The 26,787-nt window shown below is 81.4% G+C and overlaps 1 protein-coding gene across 1 annotated transcript in view; it reads left to right on the forward strand.

Annotated features, from left to right (window-relative positions):
* OTUD7A (OTU deubiquitinase 7A) overlaps positions 1–24,707 on the forward strand; it is a 111,228-nt gene extending 86,521 nt beyond the window's left edge. The window contains 2 exon segments of the mRNA XM_048519711.1: positions 19,919–20,003; positions 22,220–24,707. Of these exon segments, the coding sequence (XP_048375668.1) occupies positions 19,919–20,003; positions 22,220–23,644 (1,510 nt within the window). The 3' untranslated portion in view covers positions 23,645–24,707.
* The last annotated feature ends 2,080 nt before the right edge of the window (positions 24,708–26,787 follow it).

Consider the following 26,787-nt stretch of genomic DNA (forward strand, 5'->3'; position numbering starts at 1 on the left):
GGGGGTGGGGGGGGGGGGGGGTGGGGGGGGGGGGGGGTGGGGGGGGGGGGGGGTGGGGGGGGGGGGGGGTGGGGGGGGGGGGGGGTGGGGGGGGGGGGGGGTGGGGGGGGGGGGGGGTGGGGGGGGGGGGGGGTGGGGGGGGGGGGGGGTGGGGGGGGGGGGGGGTGGGGGGGGGGGGGGGTGGGGGGGGGGGGGGGTGGGGGGGGGGGGGGGTGGGGGGGGGGGGGGGTGGGGGGGGGGGGGGGTGGGGGGGGGGGGGGGTGGGGGGGGGGGGGGGTGGGGGGGGGGGGGGGTGGGGGGGGGGGGGGGTGGGGGGGGGGGGGGGTGGGGGGGGGGGGGGGTGGGGGGGGGGGGGGGTGGGGGGGGGGGGGGGTGGGGGGGGGGGGGGGTGGGGGGGGGGGGGGGTGGGGGGGGGGGGGGGTGGGGGGGGGGGGGGGTGGGGGGGGGGGGGGGTGGGGGGGGGGGGGGGTGGGGGGGGGGGGGGGTGGGGGGGGGGGGGGGTGGGGGGGGGGGGGGGTGGGGGGGGGGGGGGGTGGGGGGGGGGGGGGGTGGGGGGGGGGGGGGGTGGGGGGGGGGGGGGGTGGGGGGGGGGGGGGGTGGGGGGGGGGGGGGGTGGGGGGGGGGGGGGGTGGGGGGGGGGGGGGGTGGGGGGGGGGGGGGGTGGGGGGGGGGGGGGGTGGGGGGGGGGGGGGGTGGGGGGGGGGGGGGGTGGGGGGGGGGGGGGGTGGGGGGGGGGGGGGGTGGGGGGGGGGGGGGGTGGGGGGGGGGGGGGGTGGGGGGGGGGGGGGGTGGGGGGGGGGGGGGGTGGGGGGGGGGGGGGGTGGGGGGGGGGGGGGGTGGGGGGGGGGGGGGGTGGGGGGGGGGGGGGGTGGGGGGGGGGGGGGGTGGGGGGGGGGGGGGGTGGGGGGGGGGGGGGGTGGGGGGGGGGGGGGGTGGGGGGGGGGGGGGGTGGGGGGGGGGGGGGGTGGGGGGGGGGGGGGGTGGGGGGGGGGGGGGGTGGGGGGGGGGGGGGGTGGGGGGGGGGGGGGGTGGGGGGGGGGGGGGGTGGGGGGGGGGGGGGGTGGGGGGGGGGGGGGGTGGGGGGGGGGGGGGGTGGGGGGGGGGGGGGGTGGGGGGGGGGGGGGGTGGGGGGGGGGGGGGGTGGGGGGGGGGGGGGGTGGGGGGGGGGGGGGGTGGGGGGGGGGGGGGGTGGGGGGGGGGGGGGGTGGGGGGGGGGGGGGGTGGGGGGGGGGGGGGGTGGGGGGGGGGGGGGGTGGGGGGGGGGGGGGGTGGGGGGGGGGGGGGGTGGGGGGGGGGGGGGGTGGGGGGGGGGGGGGGTGGGGGGGGGGGGGGGTGGGGGGGGGGGGGGGTGGGGGGGGGGGGGGGTGGGGGGGGGGGGGGGTGGGGGGGGGGGGGGGTGGGGGGGGGGGGGGGTGGGGGGGGGGGGGGGTGGGGGGGGGGGGGGGTGGGGGGGGGGGGGGGTGGGGGGGGGGGGGGGTGGGGGGGGGGGGGGGTGGGGGGGGGGGGGGGTGGGGGGGGGGGGGGGTGGGGGGGGGGGGGGGTGGGGGGGGGGGGGGGTGGGGGGGGGGGGGGGTGGGGGGGGGGGGGGGTGGGGGGGGGGGGGGGTGGGGGGGGGGGGGGGTGGGGGGGGGGGGGGGTGGGGGGGGGGGGGGGTGGGGGGGGGGGGGGGTGGGGGGGGGGGGGGGTGGGGGGGGGGGGGGGTGGGGGGGGGGGGGGGTGGGGGGGGGGGGGGGTGGGGGGGGGGGGGGGTGGGGGGGGGGGGGGGTGGGGGGGGGGGGGGGTGGGGGGGGGGGGGGGTGGGGGGGGGGGGGGGTGGGGGGGGGGGGGGGTGGGGGGGGGGGGGGGTGGGGGGGGGGGGGGGTGGGGGGGGGGGGGGGTGGGGGGGGGGGGGGGTGGGGGGGGGGGGGGGTGGGGGGGGGGGGGGGTGGGGGGGGGGGGGGGTGGGGGGGGGGGGGGGTGGGGGGGGGGGGGGGTGGGGGGGGGGGGGGGTGGGGGGGGGGGGGGGTGGGGGGGGGGGGGGGTGGGGGGGGGGGGGGGTGGGGGGGGGGGGGGGTGGGGGGGGGGGGGGGTGGGGGGGGGGGGGGGTGGGGGGGGGGGGGGGTGGGGGGGGGGGGGGGTGGGGGGGGGGGGGGGTGGGGGGGGGGGGGGGTGGGGGGGGGGGGGGGTGGGGGGGGGGGGGGGTGGGGGGGGGGGGGGGTGGGGGGGGGGGGGGGTGGGGGGGGGGGGGGGTGGGGGGGGGGGGGGGTGGGGGGGGGGGGGGGTGGGGGGGGGGGGGGGTGGGGGGGGGGGGGGGTGGGGGGGGGGGGGGGTGGGGGGGGGGGGGGGTGGGGGGGGGGGGGGGTGGGGGGGGGGGGGGGTGGGGGGGGGGGGGGGTGGGGGGGGGGGGGGGTGGGGGGGGGGGGGGGTGGGGGGGGGGGGGGGTGGGGGGGGGGGGGGGTGGGGGGGGGGGGGGGTGGGGGGGGGGGGGGGTGGGGGGGGGGGGGGGTGGGGGGGGGGGGGGGTGGGGGGGGGGGGGGGTGGGGGGGGGGGGGGGTGGGGGGGGGGGGGGGTGGGGGGGGGGGGGGGTGGGGGGGGGGGGGGGTGGGGGGGGGGGGGGGTGGGGGGGGGGGGGGGTGGGGGGGGGGGGGGGTGGGGGGGGGGGGGGGTGGGGGGGGGGGGGGGTGGGGGGGGGGGGGGGTGGGGGGGGGGGGGGGTGGGGGGGGGGGGGGGTGGGGGGGGGGGGGGGTGGGGGGGGGGGGGGGTGGGGGGGGGGGGGGGTGGGGGGGGGGGGGGGTGGGGGGGGGGGGGGGTGGGGGGGGGGGGGGGTGGGGGGGGGGGGGGGTGGGGGGGGGGGGGGGTGGGGGGGGGGGGGGGTGGGGGGGGGGGGGGGTGGGGGGGGGGGGGGGTGGGGGGGGGGGGGGGTGGGGGGGGGGGGGGGTGGGGGGGGGGGGGGGTGGGGGGGGGGGGGGGTGGGGGGGGGGGGGGGTGGGGGGGGGGGGGGGTGGGGGGGGGGGGGGGTGGGGGGGGGGGGGGGTGGGGGGGGGGGGGGGTGGGGGGGGGGGGGGGTGGGGGGGGGGGGGGGTGGGGGGGGGGGGGGGTGGGGGGGGGGGGGGGTGGGGGGGGGGGGGGGTGGGGGGGGGGGGGGGTGGGGGGGGGGGGGGGTGGGGGGGGGGGGGGGTGGGGGGGGGGGGGGGTGGGGGGGGGGGGGGGTGGGGGGGGGGGGGGGTGGGGGGGGGGGGGGGTGGGGGGGGGGGGGGGTGGGGGGGGGGGGGGGTGGGGGGGGGGGGGGGTGGGGGGGGGGGGGGGTGGGGGGGGGGGGGGGTGGGGGGGGGGGGGGGTGGGGGGGGGGGGGGGTGGGGGGGGGGGGGGGTGGGGGGGGGGGGGGGTGGGGGGGGGGGGGGGTGGGGGGGGGGGGGGGTGGGGGGGGGGGGGGGTGGGGGGGGGGGGGGGTGGGGGGGGGGGGGGGTGGGGGGGGGGGGGGGTGGGGGGGGGGGGGGGTGGGGGGGGGGGGGGGTGGGGGGGGGGGGGGGTGGGGGGGGGGGGGGGTGGGGGGGGGGGGGGGTGGGGGGGGGGGGGGGTGGGGGGGGGGGGGGGTGGGGGGGGGGGGGGGTGGGGGGGGGGGGGGGTGGGGGGGGGGGGGGGTGGGGGGGGGGGGGGGTGGGGGGGGGGGGGGGTGGGGGGGGGGGGGGGTGGGGGGGGGGGGGGGTGGGGGGGGGGGGGGGTGGGGGGGGGGGGGGGTGGGGGGGGGGGGGGGTGGGGGGGGGGGGGGGTGGGGGGGGGGGGGGGTGGGGGGGGGGGGGGGTGGGGGGGGGGGGGGGTGGGGGGGGGGGGGGGTGGGGGGGGGGGGGGGTGGGGGGGGGGGGGGGTGGGGGGGGGGGGGGGTGGGGGGGGGGGGGGGTGGGGGGGGGGGGGGGTGGGGGGGGGGGGGGGTGGGGGGGGGGGGGGGTGGGGGGGGGGGGGGGTGGGGGGGGGGGGGGGTGGGGGGGGGGGGGGGTGGGGGGGGGGGGGGGTGGGGGGGGGGGGGGGTGGGGGGGGGGGGGGGTGGGGGGGGGGGGGGGTGGGGGGGGGGGGGGGTGGGGGGGGGGGGGGGTGGGGGGGGGGGGGGGTGGGGGGGGGGGGGGGTGGGGGGGGGGGGGGGTGGGGGGGGGGGGGGGTGGGGGGGGGGGGGGGTGGGGGGGGGGGGGGGTGGGGGGGGGGGGGGGTGGGGGGGGGGGGGGGTGGGGGGGGGGGGGGGTGGGGGGGGGGGGGGGTGGGGGGGGGGGGGGGTGGGGGGGGGGGGGGGTGGGGGGGGGGGGGGGTGGGGGGGGGGGGGGGTGGGGGGGGGGGGGGGTGGGGGGGGGGGGGGGTGGGGGGGGGGGGGGGTGGGGGGGGGGGGGGGTGGGGGGGGGGGGGGGTGGGGGGGGGGGGGGGTGGGGGGGGGGGGGGGTGGGGGGGGGGGGGGGTGGGGGGGGGGGGGGGTGGGGGGGGGGGGGGGTGGGGGGGGGGGGGGGTGGGGGGGGGGGGGGGTGGGGGGGGGGGGGGGTGGGGGGGGGGGGGGGTGGGGGGGGGGGGGGGTGGGGGGGGGGGGGGGTGGGGGGGGGGGGGGGTGGGGGGGGGGGGGGGTGGGGGGGGGGGGGGGTGGGGGGGGGGGGGGGTGGGGGGGGGGGGGGGTGGGGGGGGGGGGGGGTGGGGGGGGGGGGGGGTGGGGGGGGGGGGGGGTGGGGGGGGGGGGGGGTGGGGGGGGGGGGGGGTGGGGGGGGGGGGGGGTGGGGGGGGGGGGGGGTGGGGGGGGGGGGGGGTGGGGGGGGGGGGGGGTGGGGGGGGGGGGGGGTGGGGGGGGGGGGGGGTGGGGGGGGGGGGGGGTGGGGGGGGGGGGGGGTGGGGGGGGGGGGGGGTGGGGGGGGGGGGGGGTGGGGGGGGGGGGGGGTGGGGGGGGGGGGGGGTGGGGGGGGGGGGGGGTGGGGGGGGGGGGGGGTGGGGGGGGGGGGGGGTGGGGGGGGGGGGGGGTGGGGGGGGGGGGGGGTGGGGGGGGGGGGGGGTGGGGGGGGGGGGGGGTGGGGGGGGGGGGGGGTGGGGGGGGGGGGGGGTGGGGGGGGGGGGGGGTGGGGGGGGGGGGGGGTGGGGGGGGGGGGGGGTGGGGGGGGGGGGGGGTGGGGGGGGGGGGGGGTGGGGGGGGGGGGGGGTGGGGGGGGGGGGGGGTGGGGGGGGGGGGGGGTGGGGGGGGGGGGGGGTGGGGGGGGGGGGGGGTGGGGGGGGGGGGGGGTGGGGGGGGGGGGGGGTGGGGGGGGGGGGGGGTGGGGGGGGGGGGGGGTGGGGGGGGGGGGGGGTGGGGGGGGGGGGGGGTGGGGGGGGGGGGGGGTGGGGGGGGGGGGGGGTGGGGGGGGGGGGGGGTGGGGGGGGGGGGGGGTGGGGGGGGGGGGGGGTGGGGGGGGGGGGGGGTGGGGGGGGGGGGGGGTGGGGGGGGGGGGGGGTGGGGGGGGGGGGGGGTGGGGGGGGGGGGGGGTGGGGGGGGGGGGGGGTGGGGGGGGGGGGGGGTGGGGGGGGGGGGGGGTGGGGGGGGGGGGGGGTGGGGGGGGGGGGGGGTGGGGGGGGGGGGGGGTGGGGGGGGGGGGGGGTGGGGGGGGGGGGGGGTGGGGGGGGGGGGGGGTGGGGGGGGGGGGGGGTGGGGGGGGGGGGGGGTGGGGGGGGGGGGGGGTGGGGGGGGGGGGGGGTGGGGGGGGGGGGGGGTGGGGGGGGGGGGGGGTGGGGGGGGGGGGGGGTGGGGGGGGGGGGGGGTGGGGGGGGGGGGGGGTGGGGGGGGGGGGGGGTGGGGGGGGGGGGGGGTGGGGGGGGGGGGGGGTGGGGGGGGGGGGGGGTGGGGGGGGGGGGGGGTGGGGGGGGGGGGGGGTGGGGGGGGGGGGGGGTGGGGGGGGGGGGGGGTGGGGGGGGGGGGGGGTGGGGGGGGGGGGGGGTGGGGGGGGGGGGGGGTGGGGGGGGGGGGGGGTGGGGGGGGGGGGGGGTGGGGGGGGGGGGGGGTGGGGGGGGGGGGGGGTGGGGGGGGGGGGGGGTGGGGGGGGGGGGGGGTGGGGGGGGGGGGGGGTGGGGGGGGGGGGGGGTGGGGGGGGGGGGGGGTGGGGGGGGGGGGGGGTGGGGGGGGGGGGGGGTGGGGGGGGGGGGGGGTGGGGGGGGGGGGGGGTGGGGGGGGGGGGGGGTGGGGGGGGGGGGGGGTGGGGGGGGGGGGGGGTGGGGGGGGGGGGGGGTGGGGGGGGGGGGGGGTGGGGGGGGGGGGGGGTGGGGGGGGGGGGGGGTGGGGGGGGGGGGGGGTGGGGGGGGGGGGGGGTGGGGGGGGGGGGGGGTGGGGGGGGGGGGGGGTGGGGGGGGGGGGGGGTGGGGGGGGGGGGGGGTGGGGGGGGGGGGGGGTGGGGGGGGGGGGGGGTGGGGGGGGGGGGGGGTGGGGGGGGGGGGGGGTGGGGGGGGGGGGGGGTGGGGGGGGGGGGGGGTGGGGGGGGGGGGGGGTGGGGGGGGGGGGGGGTGGGGGGGGGGGGGGGTGGGGGGGGGGGGGGGTGGGGGGGGGGGGGGGTGGGGGGGGGGGGGGGTGGGGGGGGGGGGGGGTGGGGGGGGGGGGGGGTGGGGGGGGGGGGGGGTGGGGGGGGGGGGGGGTGGGGGGGGGGGGGGGTGGGGGGGGGGGGGGGTGGGGGGGGGGGGGGGTGGGGGGGGGGGGGGGTGGGGGGGGGGGGGGGTGGGGGGGGGGGGGGGTGGGGGGGGGGGGGGGTGGGGGGGGGGGGGGGTGGGGGGGGGGGGGGGTGGGGGGGGGGGGGGGTGGGGGGGGGGGGGGGTGGGGGGGGGGGGGGGTGGGGGGGGGGGGGGGTGGGGGGGGGGGGGGGTGGGGGGGGGGGGGGGTGGGGGGGGGGGGGGGTGGGGGGGGGGGGGGGTGGGGGGGGGGGGGGGTGGGGGGGGGGGGGGGTGGGGGGGGGGGGGGGTGGGGGGGGGGGGGGGTGGGGGGGGGGGGGGGTGGGGGGGGGGGGGGGTGGGGGGGGGGGGGGGTGGGGGGGGGGGGGGGTGGGGGGGGGGGGGGGTGGGGGGGGGGGGGGGTGGGGGGGGGGGGGGGTGGGGGGGGGGGGGGGTGGGGGGGGGGGGGGGTGGGGGGGGGGGGGGGTGGGGGGGGGGGGGGGTGGGGGGGGGGGGGGGTGGGGGGGGGGGGGGGTGGGGGGGGGGGGGGGTGGGGGGGGGGGGGGGTGGGGGGGGGGGGGGGTGGGGGGGGGGGGGGGTGGGGGGGGGGGGGGGTGGGGGGGGGGGGGGGTGGGGGGGGGGGGGGGTGGGGGGGGGGGGGGGTGGGGGGGGGGGGGGGTGGGGGGGGGGGGGGGTGGGGGGGGGGGGGGGTGGGGGGGGGGGGGGGTGGGGGGGGGGGGGGGTGGGGGGGGGGGGGGGTGGGGGGGGGGGGGGGTGGGGGGGGGGGGGGGTGGGGGGGGGGGGGGGTGGGGGGGGGGGGGGGTGGGGGGGGGGGGGGGTGGGGGGGGGGGGGGGTGGGGGGGGGGGGGGGTGGGGGGGGGGGGGGGTGGGGGGGGGGGGGGGTGGGGGGGGGGGGGGGTGGGGGGGGGGGGGGGTGGGGGGGGGGGGGGGTGGGGGGGGGGGGGGGTGGGGGGGGGGGGGGGTGGGGGGGGGGGGGGGTGGGGGGGGGGGGGGGTGGGGGGGGGGGGGGGTGGGGGGGGGGGGGGGTGGGGGGGGGGGGGGGTGGGGGGGGGGGGGGGTGGGGGGGGGGGGGGGTGGGGGGGGGGGGGGGTGGGGGGGGGGGGGGGTGGGGGGGGGGGGGGGTGGGGGGGGGGGGGGGTGGGGGGGGGGGGGGGTGGGGGGGGGGGGGGGTGGGGGGGGGGGGGGGTGGGGGGGGGGGGGGGTGGGGGGGGGGGGGGGTGGGGGGGGGGGGGGGTGGGGGGGGGGGGGGGTGGGGGGGGGGGGGGGTGGGGGGGGGGGGGGGTGGGGGGGGGGGGGGGTGGGGGGGGGGGGGGGTGGGGGGGGGGGGGGGTGGGGGGGGGGGGGGGTGGGGGGGGGGGGGGGTGGGGGGGGGGGGGGGTGGGGGGGGGGGGGGGTGGGGGGGGGGGGGGGTGGGGGGGGGGGGGGGTGGGGGGGGGGGGGGGTGGGGGGGGGGGGGGGTGGGGGGGGGGGGGGGTGGGGGGGGGGGGGGGTGGGGGGGGGGGGGGGTGGGGGGGGGGGGGGGTGGGGGGGGGGGGGGGTGGGGGGGGGGGGGGGTGGGGGGGGGGGGGGGTGGGGGGGGGGGGGGGTGGGGGGGGGGGGGGGTGGGGGGGGGGGGGGGTGGGGGGGGGGGGGGGTGGGGGGGGGGGGGGGTGGGGGGGGGGGGGGGTGGGGGGGGGGGGGGGTGGGGGGGGGGGGGGGTGGGGGGGGGGGGGGGTGGGGGGGGGGGGGGGTGGGGGGGGGGGGGGGTGGGGGGGGGGGGGGGTGGGGGGGGGGGGGGGTGGGGGGGGGGGGGGGTGGGGGGGGGGGGGGGTGGGGGGGGGGGGGGGTGGGGGGGGGGGGGGGTGGGGGGGGGGGGGGGTGGGGGGGGGGGGGGGTGGGGGGGGGGGGGGGTGGGGGGGGGGGGGGGTGGGGGGGGGGGGGGGTGGGGGGGGGGGGGGGTGGGGGGGGGGGGGGGTGGGGGGGGGGGGGGGTGGGGGGGGGGGGGGGTGGGGGGGGGGGGGGGTGGGGGGGGGGGGGGGTGGGGGGGGGGGGGGGTGGGGGGGGGGGGGGGTGGGGGGGGGGGGGGGTGGGGGGGGGGGGGGGTGGGGGGGGGGGGGGGTGGGGGGGGGGGGGGGTGGGGGGGGGGGGGGGTGGGGGGGGGGGGGGGTGGGGGGGGGGGGGGGTGGGGGGGGGGGGGGGTGGGGGGGGGGGGGGGTGGGGGGGGGGGGGGGTGGGGGGGGGGGGGGGTGGGGGGGGGGGGGGGTGGGGGGGGGGGGGGGTGGGGGGGGGGGGGGGTGGGGGGGGGGGGGGGTGGGGGGGGGGGGGGGTGGGGGGGGGGGGGGGTGGGGGGGGGGGGGGGTGGGGGGGGGGGGGGGTGGGGGGGGGGGGGGGTGGGGGGGGGGGGGGGTGGGGGGGGGGGGGGGTGGGGGGGGGGGGGGGTGGGGGGGGGGGGGGGTGGGGGGGGGGGGGGGTGGGGGGGGGGGGGGGTGGGGGGGGGGGGGGGTGGGGGGGGGGGGGGGTGGGGGGGGGGGGGGGTGGGGGGGGGGGGGGGTGGGGGGGGGGGGGGGTGGGGGGGGGGGGGGGTGGGGGGGGGGGGGGGTGGGGGGGGGGGGGGGTGGGGGGGGGGGGGGGTGGGGGGGGGGGGGGGTGGGGGGGGGGGGGGGTGGGGGGGGGGGGGGGTGGGGGGGGGGGGGGGTGGGGGGGGGGGGGGGTGGGGGGGGGGGGGGGTGGGGGGGGGGGGGGGTGGGGGGGGGGGGGGGTGGGGGGGGGGGGGGGTGGGGGGGGGGGGGGGTGGGGGGGGGGGGGGGTGGGGGGGGGGGGGGGTGGGGGGGGGGGGGGGTGGGGGGGGGGGGGGGTGGGGGGGGGGGGGGGTGGGGGGGGGGGGGGGTGGGGGGGGGGGGGGGTGGGGGGGGGGGGGGGTGGGGGGGGGGGGGGGTGGGGGGGGGGGGGGGTGGGGGGGGGGGGGGGTGGGGGGGGGGGGGGGTGGGGGGGGGGGGGGGTGGGGGGGGGGGGGGGTGGGGGGGGGGGGGGGTGGGGGGGGGGGGGGGTGGGGGGGGGGGGGGGTGGGGGGGGGGGGGGGTGGGGGGGGGGGGGGGTGGGGGGGGGGGGGGGTGGGGGGGGGGGGGGGTGGGGGGGGGGGGGGGTGGGGGGGGGGGGGGGTGGGGGGGGGGGGGGGTGGGGGGGGGGGGGGGTGGGGGGGGGGGGGGGTGGGGGGGGGGGGGGGTGGGGGGGGGGGGGGGTGGGGGGGGGGGGGGGTGGGGGGGGGGGGGGGTGGGGGGGGGGGGGGGTGGGGGGGGGGGGGGGTGGGGGGGGGGGGGGGTGGGGGGGGGGGGGGGTGGGGGGGGGGGGGGGTGGGGGGGGGGGGGGGTGGGGGGGGGGGGGGGTGGGGGGGGGGGGGGGTGGGGGGGGGGGGGGGTGGGGGGGGGGGGGGGTGGGGGGGGGGGGGGGTGGGGGGGGGGGGGGGTGGGGGGGGGGGGGGGTGGGGGGGGGGGGGGGTGGGGGGGGGGGGGGGTGGGGGGGGGGGGGGGTGGGGGGGGGGGGGGGTGGGGGGGGGGGGGGGTGGGGGGGGGGGGGGGTGGGGGGGGGGGGGGGTGGGGGGGGGGGGGGGTGGGGGGGGGGGGGGGTGGGGGGGGGGGGGGGTGGGGGGGGGGGGGGGTGGGGGGGGGGGGGGGTGGGGGGGGGGGGGGGTGGGGGGGGGGGGGGGTGGGGGGGGGGGGGGGTGGGGGGGGGGGGGGGTGGGGGGGGGGGGGGGTGGGGGGGGGGGGGGGTGGGGGGGGGGGGGGGTGGGGGGGGGGGGGGGTGGGGGGGGGGGGGGGTGGGGGGGGGGGGGGGTGGGGGGGGGGGGGGGTGGGGGGGGGGGGGGGTGGGGGGGGGGGGGGGTGGGGGGGGGGGGGGGTGGGGGGGGGGGGGGGTGGGGGGGGGGGGGGGTGGGGGGGGGGGGGGGTGGGGGGGGGGGGGGGTGGGGGGGGGGGGGGGTGGGGGGGGGGGGGGGTGGGGGGGGGGGGGGGTGGGGGGGGGGGGGGGTGGGGGGGGGGGGGGGTGGGGGGGGGGGGGGGTGGGGGGGGGGGGGGGTGGGGGGGGGGGGGGGTGGGGGGGGGGGGGGGTGGGGGGGGGGGGGGGTGGGGGGGGGGGGGGGTGGGGGGGGGGGGGGGTGGGGGGGGGGGGGGGTGGGGGGGGGGGGGGGTGGGGGGGGGGGGGGGTGGGGGGGGGGGGGGGTGGGGGGGGGGGGGGGTGGGGGGGGGGGGGGGTGGGGGGGGGGGGGGGTGGGGGGGGGGGGGGGTGGGGGGGGGGGGGGGTGGGGGGGGGGGGGGGTGGGGGGGGGGGGGGGTGGGGGGGGGGGGGGGTGGGGGGGGGGGGGGGTGGGGGGGGGGGGGGGTGGGGGGGGGGGGGGGTGGGGGGGGGGGGGGGTGGGGGGGGGGGGGGGTGGGGGGGGGGGGGGGTGGGGGGGGGGGGGGGTGGGGGGGGGGGGGGGTGGGGGGGGGGGGGGGTGGGGGGGGGGGGGGGTGGGGGGGGGGGGGGGTGGGGGGGGGGGGGGGTGGGGGGGGGGGGGGGTGGGGGGGGGGGGGGGTGGGGGGGGGGGGGGGTGGGGGGGGGGGGGGGTGGGGGGGGGGGGGGGTGGGGGGGGGGGGGGGTGGGGGGGGGGGGGGGTGGGGGGGGGGGGGGGTGGGGGGGGGGGGGGGTGGGGGGGGGGGGGGGTGGGGGGGGGGGGGGGTGGGGGGGGGGGGGGGTGGGGGGGGGGGGGGGTGGGGGGGGGGGGGGGTGGGGGGGGGGGGGGGTGGGGGGGGGGGGGGGTGGGGGGGGGGGGGGGTGGGGGGGGGGGGGGGTGGGGGGGGGGGGGGGTGGGGGGGGGGGGGGGTGGGGGGGGGGGGGGGTGGGGGGGGGGGGGGGTGGGGGGGGGGGGGGGTGGGGGGGGGGGGGGGTGGGGGGGGGGGGGGGTGGGGGGGGGGGGGGGTGGGGGGGGGGGGGGGTGGGGGGGGGGGGGGGTGGGGGGGGGGGGGGGTGGGGGGGGGGGGGGGTGGGGGGGGGGGGGGGTGGGGGGGGGGGGGGGTGGGGGGGGGGGGGGGTGGGGGGGGGGGGGGGTGGGGGGGGGGGGGGGTGGGGGGGGGGGGGGGTGGGGGGGGGGGGGGGTGGGGGGGGGGGGGGGTGGGGGGGGGGGGGGGTGGGGGGGGGGGGGGGTGGGGGGGGGGGGGGGTGGGGGGGGGGGGGGGTGGGGGGGGGGGGGGGTGGGGGGGGGGGGGGGTGGGGGGGGGGGGGGGTGGGGGGGGGGGGGGGTGGGGGGGGGGGGGGGTGGGGGGGGGGGGGGGTGGGGGGGGGGGGGGGTGGGGGGGGGGGGGGGTGGGGGGGGGGGGGGGTGGGGGGGGGGGGGGGTGGGGGGGGGGGGGGGTGGGGGGGGGGGGGGGTGGGGGGGGGGGGGGGTGGGGGGGGGGGGGGGTGGGGGGGGGGGGGGGTGGGGGGGGGGGGGGGTGGGGGGGGGGGGGGGTGGGGGGGGGGGGGGGTGGGGGGGGGGGGGGGTGGGGGGGGGGGGGGGTGGGGGGGGGGGGGGGTGGGGGGGGGGGGGGGTGGGGGGGGGGGGGGGTGGGGGGGGGGGGGGGTGGGGGGGGGGGGGGGTGGGGGGGGGGGGGGGTGGGGGGGGGGGGGGGTGGGGGGGGGGGGGGGTGGGGGGGGGGGGGGGTGGGGGGGGGGGGGGGTGGGGGGGGGGGGGGGTGGGGGGGGGGGGGGGTGGGGGGGGGGGGGGGTGGGGGGGGGGGGGGGTGGGGGGGGGGGGGGGTGGGGGGGGGGGGGGGTGGGGGGGGGGGGGGGTGGGGGGGGGGGGGGGTGGGGGGGGGGGGGGGTGGGGGGGGGGGGGGGTGGGGGGGGGGGGGGGTGGGGGGGGGGGGGGGTGGGGGGGGGGGGGGGTGGGGGGGGGGGGGGGTGGGGGGGGGGGGGGGTGGGGGGGGGGGGGGGTGGGGGGGGGGGGGGGTGGGGGGGGGGGGGGGTGGGGGGGGGGGGGGGTGGGGGGGGGGGGGGGTGGGGGGGGGGGGGGGTGGGGGGGGGGGGGGGTGGGGGGGGGGGGGGGTGGGGGGGGGGGGGGGTGGGGGGGGGGGGGGGTGGGGGGGGGGGGGGGTGGGGGGGGGGGGGGGTGGGGGGGGGGGGGGGTGGGGGGGGGGGGGGGTGGGGGGGGGGGGGGGTGGGGGGGGGGGGGGGTGGGGGGGGGGGGGGGTGGGGGGGGGGGGGGGTGGGGGGGGGGGGGGGTGGGGGGGGGGGGGGGTGGGGGGGGGGGGGGGTGGGGGGGGGGGGGGGTGGGGGGGGGGGGGGGTGGGGGGGGGGGGGGGTGGGGGGGGGGGGGGGTGGGGGGGGGGGGGGGTGGGGGGGGGGGGGGGTGGGGGGGGGGGGGGGTGGGGGGGGGGGGGGGTGGGGGGGGGGGGGGGTGGGGGGGGGGGGGGGTGGGGGGGGGGGGGGGTGGGGGGGGGGGGGGGTGGGGGGGGGGGGGGGTGGGGGGGGGGGGGGGTGGGGGGGGGGGGGGGTGGGGGGGGGGGGGGGTGGGGGGGGGGGGGGGTGGGGGGGGGGGGGGGTGGGGGGGGGGGGGGGTGGGGGGGGGGGGGGGTGGGGGGGGGGGGGGGTGGGGGGGGGGGGGGGTGGGGGGGGGGGGGGGTGGGGGGGGGGGGGGGTGGGGGGGGGGGGGGGTGGGGGGGGGGGGGGGTGGGGGGGGGGGGGGGTGGGGGGGGGGGGGGGTGGGGGGGGGGGGGGGTGGGGGGGGGGGGGGGTGGGGGGGGGGGGGGGTGGGGGGGGGGGGGGGTGGGGGGGGGGGGGGGTGGGGGGGGGGGGGGGTGGGGGGGGGGGGGGGTGGGGGGGGGGGGGGGTGGGGGGGGGGGGGGGTGGGGGGGGGGGGGGGTGGGGGGGGGGGGGGGTGGGGGGGGGGGGGGGTGGGGGGGGGGGGGGGTGGGGGGGGGGGGGGGTGGGGGGGGGGGGGGGTGGGGGGGGGGGGGGGTGGGGGGGGGGGGGGGTGGGGGGGGGGGGGGGTGGGGGGGGGGGGGGGTGGGGGGGGGGGGGGGTGGGGGGGGGGGGGGGTGGGGGGGGGGGGGGGTGGGGGGGGGGGGGGGTGGGGGGGGGGGGGGGTGGGGGGGGGGGGGGGTGGGGGGGGGGGGGGGTGGGGGGGGGGGGGGGTGGGGGGGGGGGGGGGTGGGGGGGGGGGGGGGTGGGGGGGGGGGGGGGTGGGGGGGGGGGGGGGTGGGGGGGGGGGGGGGTGGGGGGGGGGGGGGGTGGGGGGGGGGGGGGGTGGGGGGGGGGGGGGGTGGGGGGGGGGGGGGGTGGGGGGGGGGGGGGGTGGGGGGGGGGGGGGGTGGGGGGGGGGGGGGGTGGGGGGGGGGGGGGGTGGGGGGGGGGGGGGGTGGGGGGGGGGGGGGGTGGGGGGGGGGGGGGGTGGGGGGGGGGGGGGGTGGGGGGGGGGGGGGGTGGGGGGGGGGGGGGGTGGGGGGGGGGGGGGGTGGGGGGGGGGGGGGGTGGGGGGGGGGGGGGGTGGGGGGGGGGGGGGGTGGGGGGGGGGGGGGGTGGGGGGGGGGGGGGGTGGGGGGGGGGGGGGGTGGGGGGGGGGGGGGGTGGGGGGGGGGGGGGGTGGGGGGGGGGGGGGGTGGGGGGGGGGGGGGGTGGGGGGGGGGGGGGGTGGGGGGGGGGGGGGGTGGGGGGGGGGGGGGGTGGGGGGGGGGGGGGGTGGGGGGGGGGGGGGGTGGGGGGGGGGGGGGGTGGGGGGGGGGGGGGGTGGGGGGGGGGGGGGGTGGGGGGGGGGGGGGGTGGGGGGGGGGGGGGGTGGGGGGGGGGGGGGGTGGGGGGGGGGGGGGGTGGGGGGGGGGGGGGGTGGGGGGGGGGGGGGGTGGGGGGGGGGGGGGGTGGGGGGGGGGGGGGGTGGGGGGGGGGGGGGGTGGGGGGGGGGGGGGGTGGGGGGGGGGGGGGGTGGGGGGGGGGGGGGGTGGGGGGGGGGGGGGGTGGGGGGGGGGGGGGGTGGGGGGGGGGGGGGGTGGGGGGGGGGGGGGGTGGGGGGGGGGGGGGGTGGGGGGGGGGGGGGGTGGGGGGGGGGGGGGGTGGGGGGGGGGGGGGGTGGGGGGGGGGGGGGGTGGGGGGGGGGGGGGGTGGGGGGGGGGGGGGGTGGGGGGGGGGGGGGGTGGGGGGGGGGGGGGGTGGGGGGGGGGGGGGGTGGGGGGGGGGGGGGGTGGGGGGGGGGGGGGGTGGGGGGGGGGGGGGGTGGGGGGGGGGGGGGGTGGGGGGGGGGGGGGGTGGGGGGGGGGGGGGGTGGGGGGGGGGGGGGGTGGGGGGGGGGGGGGGTGGGGGGGGGGGGGGGTGGGGGGGGGGGGGGGTGGGGGGGGGGGGGGGTGGGGGGGGGGGGGGGTGGGGGGGGGGGGGGGTGGGGGGGGGGGGGGGTGGGGGGGGGGGGGGGTGGGGGGGGGGGGGGGTGGGGGGGGGGGGGGGTGGGGGGGGGGGGGGGTGGGGGGGGGGGGGGGTGGGGGGGGGGGGGGGTGGGGGGGGGGGGGGGTGGGGGGGGGGGGGGGTGGGGGGGGGGGGGGGTGGGGGGGGGGGGGGGTGGGGGGGGGGGGGGGTGGGGGGGGGGGGGGGTGGGGGGGGGGGGGGGTGGGGGGGGGGGGGGGTGGGGGGGGGGGGGGGTGGGGGGGGGGGGGGGTGGGGGGGGGGGGGGGTGGGGGGGGGGGGGGGTGGGGGGGGGGGGGGGTGGGGGGGGGGGGGGGTGGGGGGGGGGGGGGGTGGGGGGGGGGGGGGGTGGGGGGGGGGGGGGGTGGGGGGGGGGGGGGGTGGGGGGGGGGGGGGGTGGGGGGGGGGGGGGGTGGGGGGGGGGGGGGGTGGGGGGGGGGGGGGGTGGGGGGGGGGGGGGGTGGGGGGGGGGGGGGGTGGGGGGGGGGGGGGGTGGGGGGGGGGGGGGGTGGGGGGGGGGGGGGGTGGGGGGGGGGGGGGGTGGGGGGGGGGGGGGGTGGGGGGGGGGGGGGGTGGGGGGGGGGGGGGGTGGGGGGGGGGGGGGGTGGGGGGGGGGGGGGGTGGGGGGGGGGGGGGGTGGGGGGGGGGGGGGGTGGGGGGGGGGGGGGGTGGGGGGGGGGGGGGGTGGGGGGGGGGGGGGGTGGGGGGGGGGGGGGGTGGGGGGGGGGGGGGGTGGGGGGGGGGGGGGGTGGGGGGGGGGGGGGGTGGGGGGGGGGGGGGGTGGGGGGGGGGGGGGGTGGGGGGGGGGGGGGGTGGGGGGGGGGGGGGGTGGGGGGGGGGGGGGGTGGGGGGGGGGGGGGGTGGGGGGGGGGGGGGGTGGGGGGGGGGGGGGGTGGGGGGGGGGGGGGGTGGGGGGGGGGGGGGGTGGGGGGGGGGGGGGGTGGGGGGGGGGGGGGGTGGGGGGGGGGGGGGGTGGGGGGGGGGGGGGGTGGGGGGGGGGGGGGGTGGGGGGGGGGGGGGGTGGGGGGGGGGGGGGGTGGGGGGGGGGGGGGGTGGGGGGGGGGGGGGGTGGGGGGGGGGGGGGGTGGGGGGGGGGGGGGGTGGGGGGGGGGGGGGGTGGGGGGGGGGGGGGGTGGGGGGGGGGGGGGGTGGGGGGGGGGGGGGGTGGGGGGGGGGGGGGGTGGGGGGGGGGGGGGGTGGGGGGGGGGGGGGGTGGGGGGGGGGGGGGGTGGGGGGGGGGGGGGGTGGGGGGGGGGGGGGGTGGGGGGGGGGGGGGGTGGGGGGGGGGGGGGGTGGGGGGGGGGGGGGGTGGGGGGGGGGGGGGGTGGGGGGGGGGGGGGGTGGGGGGGGGGGGGGGTGGGGGGGGGGGGGGGTGGGGGGGGGGGGGGGTGGGGGGGGGGGGGGGTGGGGGGGGGGGGGGGTGGGGGGGGGGGGGGGTGGGGGGGGGGGGGGGTGGGGGGGGGGGGGGGTGGGGGGGGGGGGGGGTGGGGGGGGGGGGGGGTGGGGGGGGGGGGGGGTGGGGGGGGGGGGGGGTGGGGGGGGGGGGGGGTGGGGGGGGGGGGGGGTGGGGGGGGGGGGGGGTGGGGGGGGGGGGGGGTGGGGGGGGGGGGGGGTGGGGGGGGGGGGGGGTGGGGGGGGGGGGGGGTGGGGGGGGGGGGGGGTGGGGGGGGGGGGGGGTGGGGGGGGGGGGGGGTGGGGGGGGGGGGGGGTGGGGGGGGGGGGGGGTGGGGGGGGGGGGGGGTGGGGGGGGGGGGGGGTGGGGGGGGGGGGGGGTGGGGGGGGGGGGGGGTGGGGGGGGGGGGGGGTGGGGGGGGGGGGGGGTGGGGGGGGGGGGGGGTGGGGGGGGGGGGGGGTGGGGGGGGGGGGGGGTGGGGGGGGGGGGGGGTGGGGGGGGGGGGGGGTGGGGGGGGGGGGGGGTGGGGGGGGGGGGGGGTGGGGGGGGGGGGGGGTGGGGGGGGGGGGGGGTGGGGGGGGGGGGGGGTGGGGGGGGGGGGGGGTGGGGGGGGGGGGGGGTGGGGGGGGGGGGGGGTGGGGGGGGGGGGGGGTGGGGGGGGGGGGGGGTGGGGGGGGGGGGGGGTGGGGGGGGGGGGGGGTGGGGGGGGGGGGGGGTGGGGGGGGGGGGGGGTGGGGGGGGGGGGGGGTGGGGGGGGGGGGGGGTGGGGGGGGGGGGGGGTGGGGGGGGGGGGGGGTGGGGGGGGGGGGGGGTGGGGGGGGGGGGGGGTGGGGGGGGGGGGGGGTGGGGGGGGGGGGGGGTGGGGGGGGGGGGGGGTGGGGGGGGGGGGGGGTGGGGGGGGGGGGGGGTGGGGGGGGGGGGGGGTGGGGGGGGGGGGGGGTGGGGGGGGGGGGGGGTGGGGGGGGGGGGGGGTGGGGGGGGGGGGGGGTGGGGGGGGGGGGGGGTGGGGGGGGGGGGGGGTGGGGGGGGGGGGGGGTGGGGGGGGGGGGGGGTGGGGGGGGGGGGGGGTGGGGGGGGGGGGGGGTGGGGGGGGGGGGGGGTGGGGGGGGGGGGGGGTGGGGGGGGGGGGGGGTGGGGGGGGGGGGGGGTGGGGGGGGGGGGGGGTGGGGGGGGGGGGGGGTGGGGGGGGGGGGGGGTGGGGGGGGGGGGGGGTGGGGGGGGGGGGGGGTGGGGGGGGGGGGGGGTGGGGGGGGGGGGGGGTGGGGGGGGGGGGGGGTGGGGGGGGGGGGGGGTGGGGGGGGGGGGGGGTGGGGGGGGGGGGGGGTGGGGGGGGGGGGGGGTGGGGGGGGGGGGGGGTGGGGGGGGGGGGGGGTGGGGGGGGGGGGGGGTGGGGGGGGGGGGGGGTGGGGGGGGGGGGGGGTGGGGGGGGGGGGGGGTGGGGGGGGGGGGGGGTGGGGGGGGGGGGGGGTGGGGGGGGGGGGGGGTGGGGGGGGGGGGGGGTGGGGGGGGGGGGGGGTGGGGGGGGGGGGGGGTGGGGGGGGGGGGGGGTGGGGGGGGGGGGGGGTGGGGGGGGGGGGGGGTGGGGGGGGGGGGGGGTGGGGGGGGGGGGGGGTGGGGGGGGGGGGGGGTGGGGGGGGGGGGGGGTGGGGGGGGGGGGGGGTGGGGGGGGGGGGGGGTGGGGGGGGGGGGGGGTGGGGGGGGGGGGGGGTGGGGGGGGGGGGGGGTGGGGGGGGGGGGGGGTGGGGGGGGGGGGGGGTGGGGGGGGGGGGGGGTGGGGGGGGGGGGGGGTGGGGGGGGGGGGGGGTGGGGGGGGGGGGGGGTGGGGGGGGGGGGGGGTGGGGGGGGGGGGGGGTGGGGGGGGGGGGGGGTGGGGGGGGGGGGGGGTGGGGGGGGGGGGGGGTGGGGGGGGGGGGGGGTGGGGGGGGGGGGGGGTGGGGGGGGGGGGGGGTGGGGGGGGGGGGGGGTGGGGGGGGGGGGGGGTGGGGGGGGGGGGGGGTGGGGGGGGGGGGGGGTGGGGGGGGGGGGGGGTGGGGGGGGGGGGGGGTGGGGGGGGGGGGGGGTGGGGGGGGGGGGGGGTGGGGGGGGGGGGGGGTGGGGGGGGGGGGGGGTGGGGGGGGGGGGGGGTGGGGGGGGGGGGGGGTGGGGGGGGGGGGGGGTGGGGGGGGGGGGGGGTGGGGGGGGGGGGGGGTGGGGGGGGGGGGGGGTGGGGGGGGGGGGGGGTGGGGGGGGGGGGGGGTGGGGGGGGGGGGGGGTGGGGGGGGGGGGGGGTGGGGGGGGGGGGGGGTGGGGGGGGGGGGGGGTGGGGGGGGGGGGGGGTGGGGGGGGGGGGGGGTGGGGGGGGGGGGGGGTGGGGGGGGGGGGGGGTGGGGGGGGGGGGGGGTGGGGGGGGGGGGGGGTGGGGGGGGGGGGGGGTGGGGGGGGGGGGGGGTGGGGGGGGGGGGGGGTGGGGGGGGGGGGGGGTGGGGGGGGGGGGGGGTGGGGGGGGGGGGGGGTGGGGGGGGGGGGGGGTGGGGGGGGGGGGGGGTGGGGGGGGGGGGGGGTGGGGGGGGGGGGGGGTGGGGGGGGGGGGGGGTGGGGGGGGGGGGGGGTGGGGGGGGGGGGGGGTGGGGGGGGGGGGGGGTGGGGGGGGGGGGGGGTGGGGGGGGGGGGGGGTGGGGGGGGGGGGGGGTGGGGGGGGGGGGGGGTGGGGGGGGGGGGGGGTGGGGGGGGGGGGGGGTGGGGGGGGGGGGGGGTGGGGGGGGGGGGGGGTGGGGGGGGGGGGGGGTGGGGGGGGGGGGGGGTGGGGGGGGGGGGGGGTGGGGGGGGGGGGGGGTGGGGGGGGGGGGGGGTGGGGGGGGGGGGGGGTGGGGGGGGGGGGGGGTGGGGGGGGGGGGGGGTGGGGGGGGGGGGGGGTGGGGGGGGGGGGGGGTGGGGGGGGGGGGGGGTGGGGGGGGGGGGGGGTGGGGGGGGGGGGGGGTGGGGGGGGGGGGGGGTGGGGGGGGGGGGGGGTGGGGGGGGGGGGGGGTGGGGGGGGGGGGGGGTGGGGGGGGGCTCCAGATGTTCACAGACGACAATTCCCATCAGCCCCTGCCTGCATGGCCAAGTGGCAGGGCTGATGGGAATTGTCGTCCGTGGACATCTGGAGAGCCGCAGGTTGCAGACCCCTGCACGGACGCCATATTTTGTTGCGACCCGAGATCCAAGAGCGACATGTGACCCCACAACCCCGTGACGGATCACCTCAGCCCTCGTTGATGCTCTCTTGACTAACAAGAGCGAATTTGGGTCCGTACAGGGCTTCATACAGAGCCAGCTCCAGGGTGTCCCAAGAAAAGTCCCGCCTGTTTTTTTGCGGAGATGTTTTCATGTGGAGAGCCAGCAGCGTGAGCTCCTGCAGTCTGAACGTGCCCTTGCTAAAGAGCTGTGTGTCGCTGTTCCTCTTGATTGTGTGCAAGCATCTCGTGCCTGTACCGTTTTCAGTAACTTTGTGGTGTGTGGTCTTTCTTTTCTCTTTCTCTCTCTCTCTCTCCCCCTCCCCTTTCCCAGTTTGATTCTGTCTCTGGAAGCAAAGCTTAACCTTCTGCACAGTTACATGAATGTAACCTGGATTCGCATACCTTCGGAAACACGGGTAACCTCTCCTTTTTTTCGGCTTTAGCTGCTTGAGGGGAATGGGGGCCTGCTGTGCGAGTCTGTGCACATAGAGAAAGGTCACTGAACGAGTCTCCCAACACAAGAGCATGTATTGCACACGTGTCAAACTTGCGGCCCTCCAGATGTTCATGAACTACAATTCCCATCAGAAGAAGAACAGTTTGGATTTATATCCCCCCTTTCTCTCCTGCAGGAGACTCAAAGGGGCTGACAATCGCCTTGCCCTTCCCCCGTCCTCACAACAAACACCCTGTGAGGTAGGTGGGGCTGAGAGAGCTCCAAGAAGCTGTGACTAGCCCAAGGTCACCCAGCTGGCGTGTGTGGGAGTGCACAGGCTAATCTGAATTCCCCAGATAAGCACCTCCCCACAGCTCAGGGGCTGACAGAGCCAGGGGAATCAAACCCTCGTTCCTCCAGATTAGATACATCGAAGCTCTGCCAACCTCCTACTCTTCACATGCATGTCTGCTCCTTACCAAGGCACAGCCAATGCTCATGTTGGGAGGAACTGATGGGAATTGTAGTTCATGAACATCTGGAGGGCCGCTAGTTTGATTCCCCTGGTTATTGTGTCCTCTCTGCTGTGTTAGCGCTTTGGCACAATGCATCGTGCTACACAGGGGGCTTCGGGGAGATGGGATGGAGGCAGGAGAATTAAATGAATCAGCCTGGTCTTGGTTCATCAGGGCATTAGCCTTGTGTGTGGAGCCAGGCTTTGAAAGATGATTTAATTTATCGCATGCAGACATCACATTATTTATTTATTATTGATTGATTTATTTGTTCCACTTTTATACCGCCCTCCCCCAAAGGGCTCAGGGCGGTTTACATCACAATATAAACAAGCGGATAACAAAATAGAATACTAAAAATTCATGTCAGTTAAAAGCAGCGCTCTTAATTTATAATCAGTTAAAAAAACAGATGGCGTTCAGCCACTAGCTCCCCAACTCCCCTGAGAGGGGAACAGCGGATCTCAGTTGTTAATGGGCACCTATCAGCAGCCAGCCTCCCCCAAAGAAGCCCGGGGCGGAATAACTCCAGTCTTACAGAGCCCTGGCGTGAGACTCTTTGCCAAGGTCCCGCTTGAGGCCCGAGACAGCTGGAGGGAAGGAAGCATTCCACCAGGGCAGGGGAGCCAGGGCAATAAAAGCCCTGGCCACACCCTGGTGGAGGCCAGCCGCATCATAGAGGGGAGGGCGGGATCTCCAGTAGATTGGCCTCTGCCGAACGCACTTGAGACCGACCATTGGGGACATAATATGGGGCCAGACGGTCCCTGAGGTACGAGGGTCCCAGACCGCGTAAGGCCTTAAAGGTTAACACCAATACCTTGAAGACGATTCGGAATTCAACTGGGAGCCAGTGCAGGCGGTGCAACACGGGCGTGATGTGATCTCTAAAGGCACCACCCGTGAGCAGTCGAGCATTAGGACATAATGTGGAGCGCCTTCCTTATGAGGAGAGGCTGCAGCGTTTGGGACTCTTTAGTTTGGAGAGGAGGCGTCTGAGGGGGGATAGGATTGAAGTCTACAAAATTATGCACGGGGTAGAAAATGTCGACAGAGAGAAATGTTTCTCTCTTTCTCACCATACTAGAACCAGGGGGCATTCATTGAAAATGCTGGGGGGAAGAATTAGGACTAATAAAAGGAAACACTTCTTCACGCAACGTGTGATTGGTGTTTGGAATATGCTGCCACAGGAGGTGGTGATGGCCACTAACCTGGATAGCTTGGACAGATTTATGGAGGAGAAGTTGATCTATGGCTACCAATCTTGATCCTCTTTGATCTGAGATGGCAAATGCCTTAGCAGACCAGGTGCTCGGGAGCAGCAGCTGCAGCAGAAGGACCACGTGCTTTCACATCCTGCCACCAGTGAGTCTCCCAAAGGGCATCTGTGGGTGGGGCTTCACCGCGAGTAGCAGAGTGCTGGACTAGATGGACTCTGGTCTGATCCAGCAGGCTCGTTCTTATGTTCTAAGGCCCTTGCTTTCACATCCTGCCTGTGAGCTCCCAAAGGCATCTGGTGGGCCACTGCGAGTAGCAGAGTGCTGGACTAGATGGACTCTGGTCTGATCCAGCAGGCTCGTTCTTATGTTCTTAACATAGAGGCGGGATTCTTATCACAGCTAGCCTTTGCGTTAGGAATCCTCGTTGTTTCTAATTGTTGACTCGCTTCTCTTGATAGGCTCCTTTAGCTCAACCGGAGTCACCCACCGCCTCAGCCGGAGAAGACGTGCAGTCTTTGGCTGACTCCATGGATTCCGACCGGGATTCGATCTGTAGTAATTCTAACGGCAATAACGGCAAAAGCGGGAAGGAGAAAGAGAAACAGAGGAAGGACAAGGACAAAAACCGGGCCGACTCGGTCGCGAACAAACTCGGGAGCCTTAGCAAAACCCTCGGCATCAAGCTGAAGAAGAACATGGGGGGGTTGGGGGGGCTGGTGCACGGCAAAATGAGCAGGGCGAATTCGGGGAACGGGAAGAACGGGGAGATCGTCGAAAAAGTGAAAGAGAAGAAGTCCAAGTCGCGGAAAGGAAGCAAAGAGGAATCCGGCCAGTCAGCGAGCACGTCCCCCTCCGAGAAGACCACGCCCTCGCCCACCGAGAAGGCGAGCATCTCACCTGTGGAAAAAACGAACTCCAGATCTCCTTCCGATAAGCAGCCGGACGCCTGGAAGTACAGTACCGACGTGAAGCTGAGCCTCAACATTTTGAGGGCGGCCATGCAAGGGGAGCGCAAGTTCATTTTTGCAGGTCTCCTCCTGACCAGCCATCGACATCAGTTCCACGAGGAGATGATCGGCTTTTACTTGACGAGCGCTCAAGAGCGCTTCAGTGCCGAGCAGGAGCAGAAGAGGAAAGAGGCCGAGAAGAAGGCTGCTCTCAACGGGACGTCTTGTCGGAAGCTGGAGCAAGAGGGCTACTCGAGAGAGAAGCTGGACTCGTCTCCTCAGGGAAGGGCATCGCCTGTCCTGCCTCAAAGCCATACGACGCAACTGGTCTTAAAGTTTAAAGACCGCACTAGTCCCACGCCGGTGTCATTTTCTTCACCTAGCAACAGCGCAAAGAAAAGCGGACCCATCCCAGTATCTGCCCACTACAGCCATACGCCCCCCGTTCAACGGCAAAGTGTCATCCATTTGCACGAAATGAACTCCAAACCATCGAGCTTCCAAGACGACACCTACAAGCCGCTGGTTGGCACCTTGAAAACATGCGCCACGTACCCGCAACAGAACCGGTCGCTGTCTTCTCAGAGTTACAGCCCAGCCCGGATAGCTGGCATCCGTACCGTCAACACCGTAGAATCTCTGGCCTACGCTATGCCCACGGACCACAAGTCGCAGACGTACACCAACGGGTTTAACACCAACGACATTAGAGACTGCTTGGAATATGCTGACGAGGAGGCCCCTCAGACCTGGTTGAACAATGACAAAAATCGAGGCAGGAGCACAGTTTGCCCGATTTATTCGCTCCACCAGAACCGCTGCAAGAAGGAGAATTGCTCCTTCTACGGTCGCCCGGAGACTGAGAACTATTGTTCCTACTGCTATAAGGAGGAGTTGAAGCGCAGGGAACGCGAAAGCAAGGGCCATCGGCATTGAAGCCGGTGGAGCGCTTCCCACGAATATTTATTTCCTCCCATTTTCTTACTTACCCAAGTGCATGGCAATGGATTATAGGAGGAAGGAAAACAGTATCTATGGGGAGAAAGGTCTAGCTTGCCCCACCCCCCCACCCTTCCACAGGGGTGTTTGGGGGGGGGAGGATTAATTTATCATAAAGAGTTTATTATTTTCCATTTTGTTAGTGTCTTTTTTTTAAAAAAGAACATATACTGGTGAGCTGAAAGGTTGTTTACTCCTTTGTCAGTGCTGCGTATATGTGTGGTCAAATTTTTACTAATGGTGCCTGTATTGACACTGACAGCACTCAGGTAGTAGAAAGATAGGGAAAAAGTCATAACTGGAGAATACGGTATTGTAATAAGTGTCTGCCTCATTCTAGAGAGCCATCTCCGTTGTCGTCTTTTGATGTAATTTTTTTTCCCATTGCTCTTTTCCCTGTTTTTGAGGAAAAGGGGGCATCGTCCTTTTGCATACAGTCCGTTCTAACACTCACAAACCCTTACCTTGCTATAAGCGTTCGTATTACTACAGTGCTACGGTTCCTCCACAGACGTACAAACGAAGGTCTGGATTCATGAGCAGAGCTTTTATTTAAGTCGGGCAGATTCTTGGGGAATCGGGATGCAATCAAAATTCCAGTTTTGTACTTCGCAGAATCTCCAAGAACTTAAAAGGGCTTTCCCCCCTAACACGTCCCCCAAATTATATTTTCTCTTGTATTCTTTTGAGCGCTTTTCTGGCCCTTGTGTCTAAAATGAGCAATGTAAAAGGGTGAGGCATCCTTTCACGATGGAACGATTACAGTCACGCAAGTTCCGTTCAGACCCATTTGGTGCAAATGATATACCTGAGATGGTCTCTGGTTAACCTTAACCTGCAATTGGCAGGTTTGAGCAATACTGGTTATTGGATCCACAGTTCCTGAACTGTGTCTGTTCCTGAATGTTGGTGCATGTTAAGATTTCATTTTTTAAAAAATTGCAGATACGGCCTCATGAAGAGTCACTGCGGGGGATCATTAGGAAAGGAATTGATAATAACACTGCTAGGATTGGTCATCGCCCTTTATATATATAGAAGCCATTAGATGCGAACATCGCACTTGGAGTACTGTGTCCAGTTCTGGTCGCCACATCTCAAAAAGGATATTGAGGAGATAGAAAAAGTGCAGAGAAGGGCAATGAGGATGATTGAGGGACTGGAACACCTTCCCTATGAGGAGAGGCTGCAGCGTTTGGGACTCTTTAGTTTGGAGAGGAGACGGCTGAGGGGGAATATGATTGAAGTCTATAAAATTATGCATGGGGTAGAAAATGTCGACAAGGAGAAATTTTTCTCTCTTTCTCACAATACTAGAACCAGGGGGCATGCATTGAAAATGCTGGGGGGAAGAATTAGGACTAATAAAAGGAAACACTTCTTCACGCAACGTGTGATTGGTGTTTGGAATATGCTGCCACAGGAGGTGGTGATGGCCACTAATCTGGATAGCTTTAAAAAGGGCTTGGACAGATTTATGGAGGAGAAGTCGATCTATGGCTCCCAATCTTGATCCTCCTTGATCTCAGATTGCAAAAGCCTTAGCAGATCAGGTGCTTGGGAGCAGCAGCAGCAGGCCATTGCTTTCACATCCTGCATGTGAGCTCCCAAAGGCACCTGGTGGGCCACTGCAAGTAGCAGAGAGCTGGACTAGATGGACTCTGGTCTGATCCAGCTGGCTTGTTCTTATGTTCTTATGTTCTTATGCTACTTAGTAGAGACTCTAGCCATGTTTACATGCATCTCTGTTCAGTTTTTATTTTAAGGAAGGCTACCCTCAGGTTTTAGCCTACTCAAATACATTCTACAGAGGACAAAATCTAAGTTCTGTTTAAGCAATTGCAATACTCAAAGCCCAGATCGCTGTTGTTTGGAAACCACCAGTCAGATTGTTTTGATAATCTCTAGTACTCCGTGAACCTGTCTTAGGTCCAAGTGTTCTGTAAATGCAGCTGGAGGCCAGGTTTCATTTGTCATTAATGGAGCCTGCTGTCTTCCCTTCCCTAGAATCTTTTCCTGGCAGGCTACTTGCTGAGGCCGTAAATAGCATGAATCCTACTCTGAGAAAACTGGTAGGGGGAGTCCAGAAGCCAACAGCCTGCTGTCGTGGGCTTCGGGGAAATGGGCATGTGTTGTTCGTAGTAGTTTCTGGCAGGAAGCAACCGGAGAAAAATGGTGAAGAACCAAAGGAACTTGCGTGCCGGATCTTTGCCAGCTGGCAGGAAGGCGCTGTGAAGTTAACCTGGCTTGGTCTCTCTCAGTAACCGTGCCTTTAGTCGTTTAAGTTTTCATCATGAAGCACATAGCCCTTGGCAACTTCTTATGACACAGTTTCACGCATTGATATCAGTTTGCACAATGTTTTGGTTGTTTGCGGCTGAGGAGAACCTGGTTTGTGTATGGAGTCACGAGGGCCACGTTCAACCAGAAGTTCGAGACAGCTTTCAGGAAAAAAAAATATTCTGCATCATGATGAATCATAACAACAAAACAGAAACAAAACAAAATATTGCTAGCGGCAATGCAGGCGTGATTCACATCTGCTGGAAACCTCTGGGGTTTTTTGTGACATTTGGAATTGTCCGTTTTTCTTCCCTTAGCCATCTCTCCGCACATGTGATTCATGAACTGAGCAGGTCTGGTTCAATTGATCTGTCCGAAACGCAAACAAATAACAAAACAGATGTGGTTTCTCCTCTCCACGTGAATAGCAAACCATTTTAGATGGGAGAGGAGAGAAAAAACAGATTAAAACATGGGCAAAATCATACGCATTAGCTGCAGCAACTTTTGGGTACAAAACAAAATTAGCGTGTCTTCAGAAGAATTTCTGGCAGGCGGGCGGGGATGACGGCCATATAAACGTTGCTTACCCAACAGCTGTTCATGAATCCAGCCGTGTAGTTTGTATGTCTGTGGGATTTTGCAGAACTTTGGAGTGTTTCTGAATTTGTAGTGTGTTCCTTCTTCCAGGGGAAGTTGCGTTACCACACCTAAGGGTGCACTCACATGGTGAGATTTTTACAACAGGTGTGCAGAGAGGTTCTGCTGCCACGCGGGTCTCCCTCCCGTGGTGGGAA

The sequence above is a fragment of the Sphaerodactylus townsendi genome, linkage group LG17 (assembly GCF_021028975.2).
Source record: "Sphaerodactylus townsendi isolate TG3544 linkage group LG17, MPM_Stown_v2.3, whole genome shotgun sequence".
Lineage (NCBI taxonomy): Eukaryota > Metazoa > Chordata > Lepidosauria > Squamata > Sphaerodactylidae > Sphaerodactylus > Sphaerodactylus townsendi.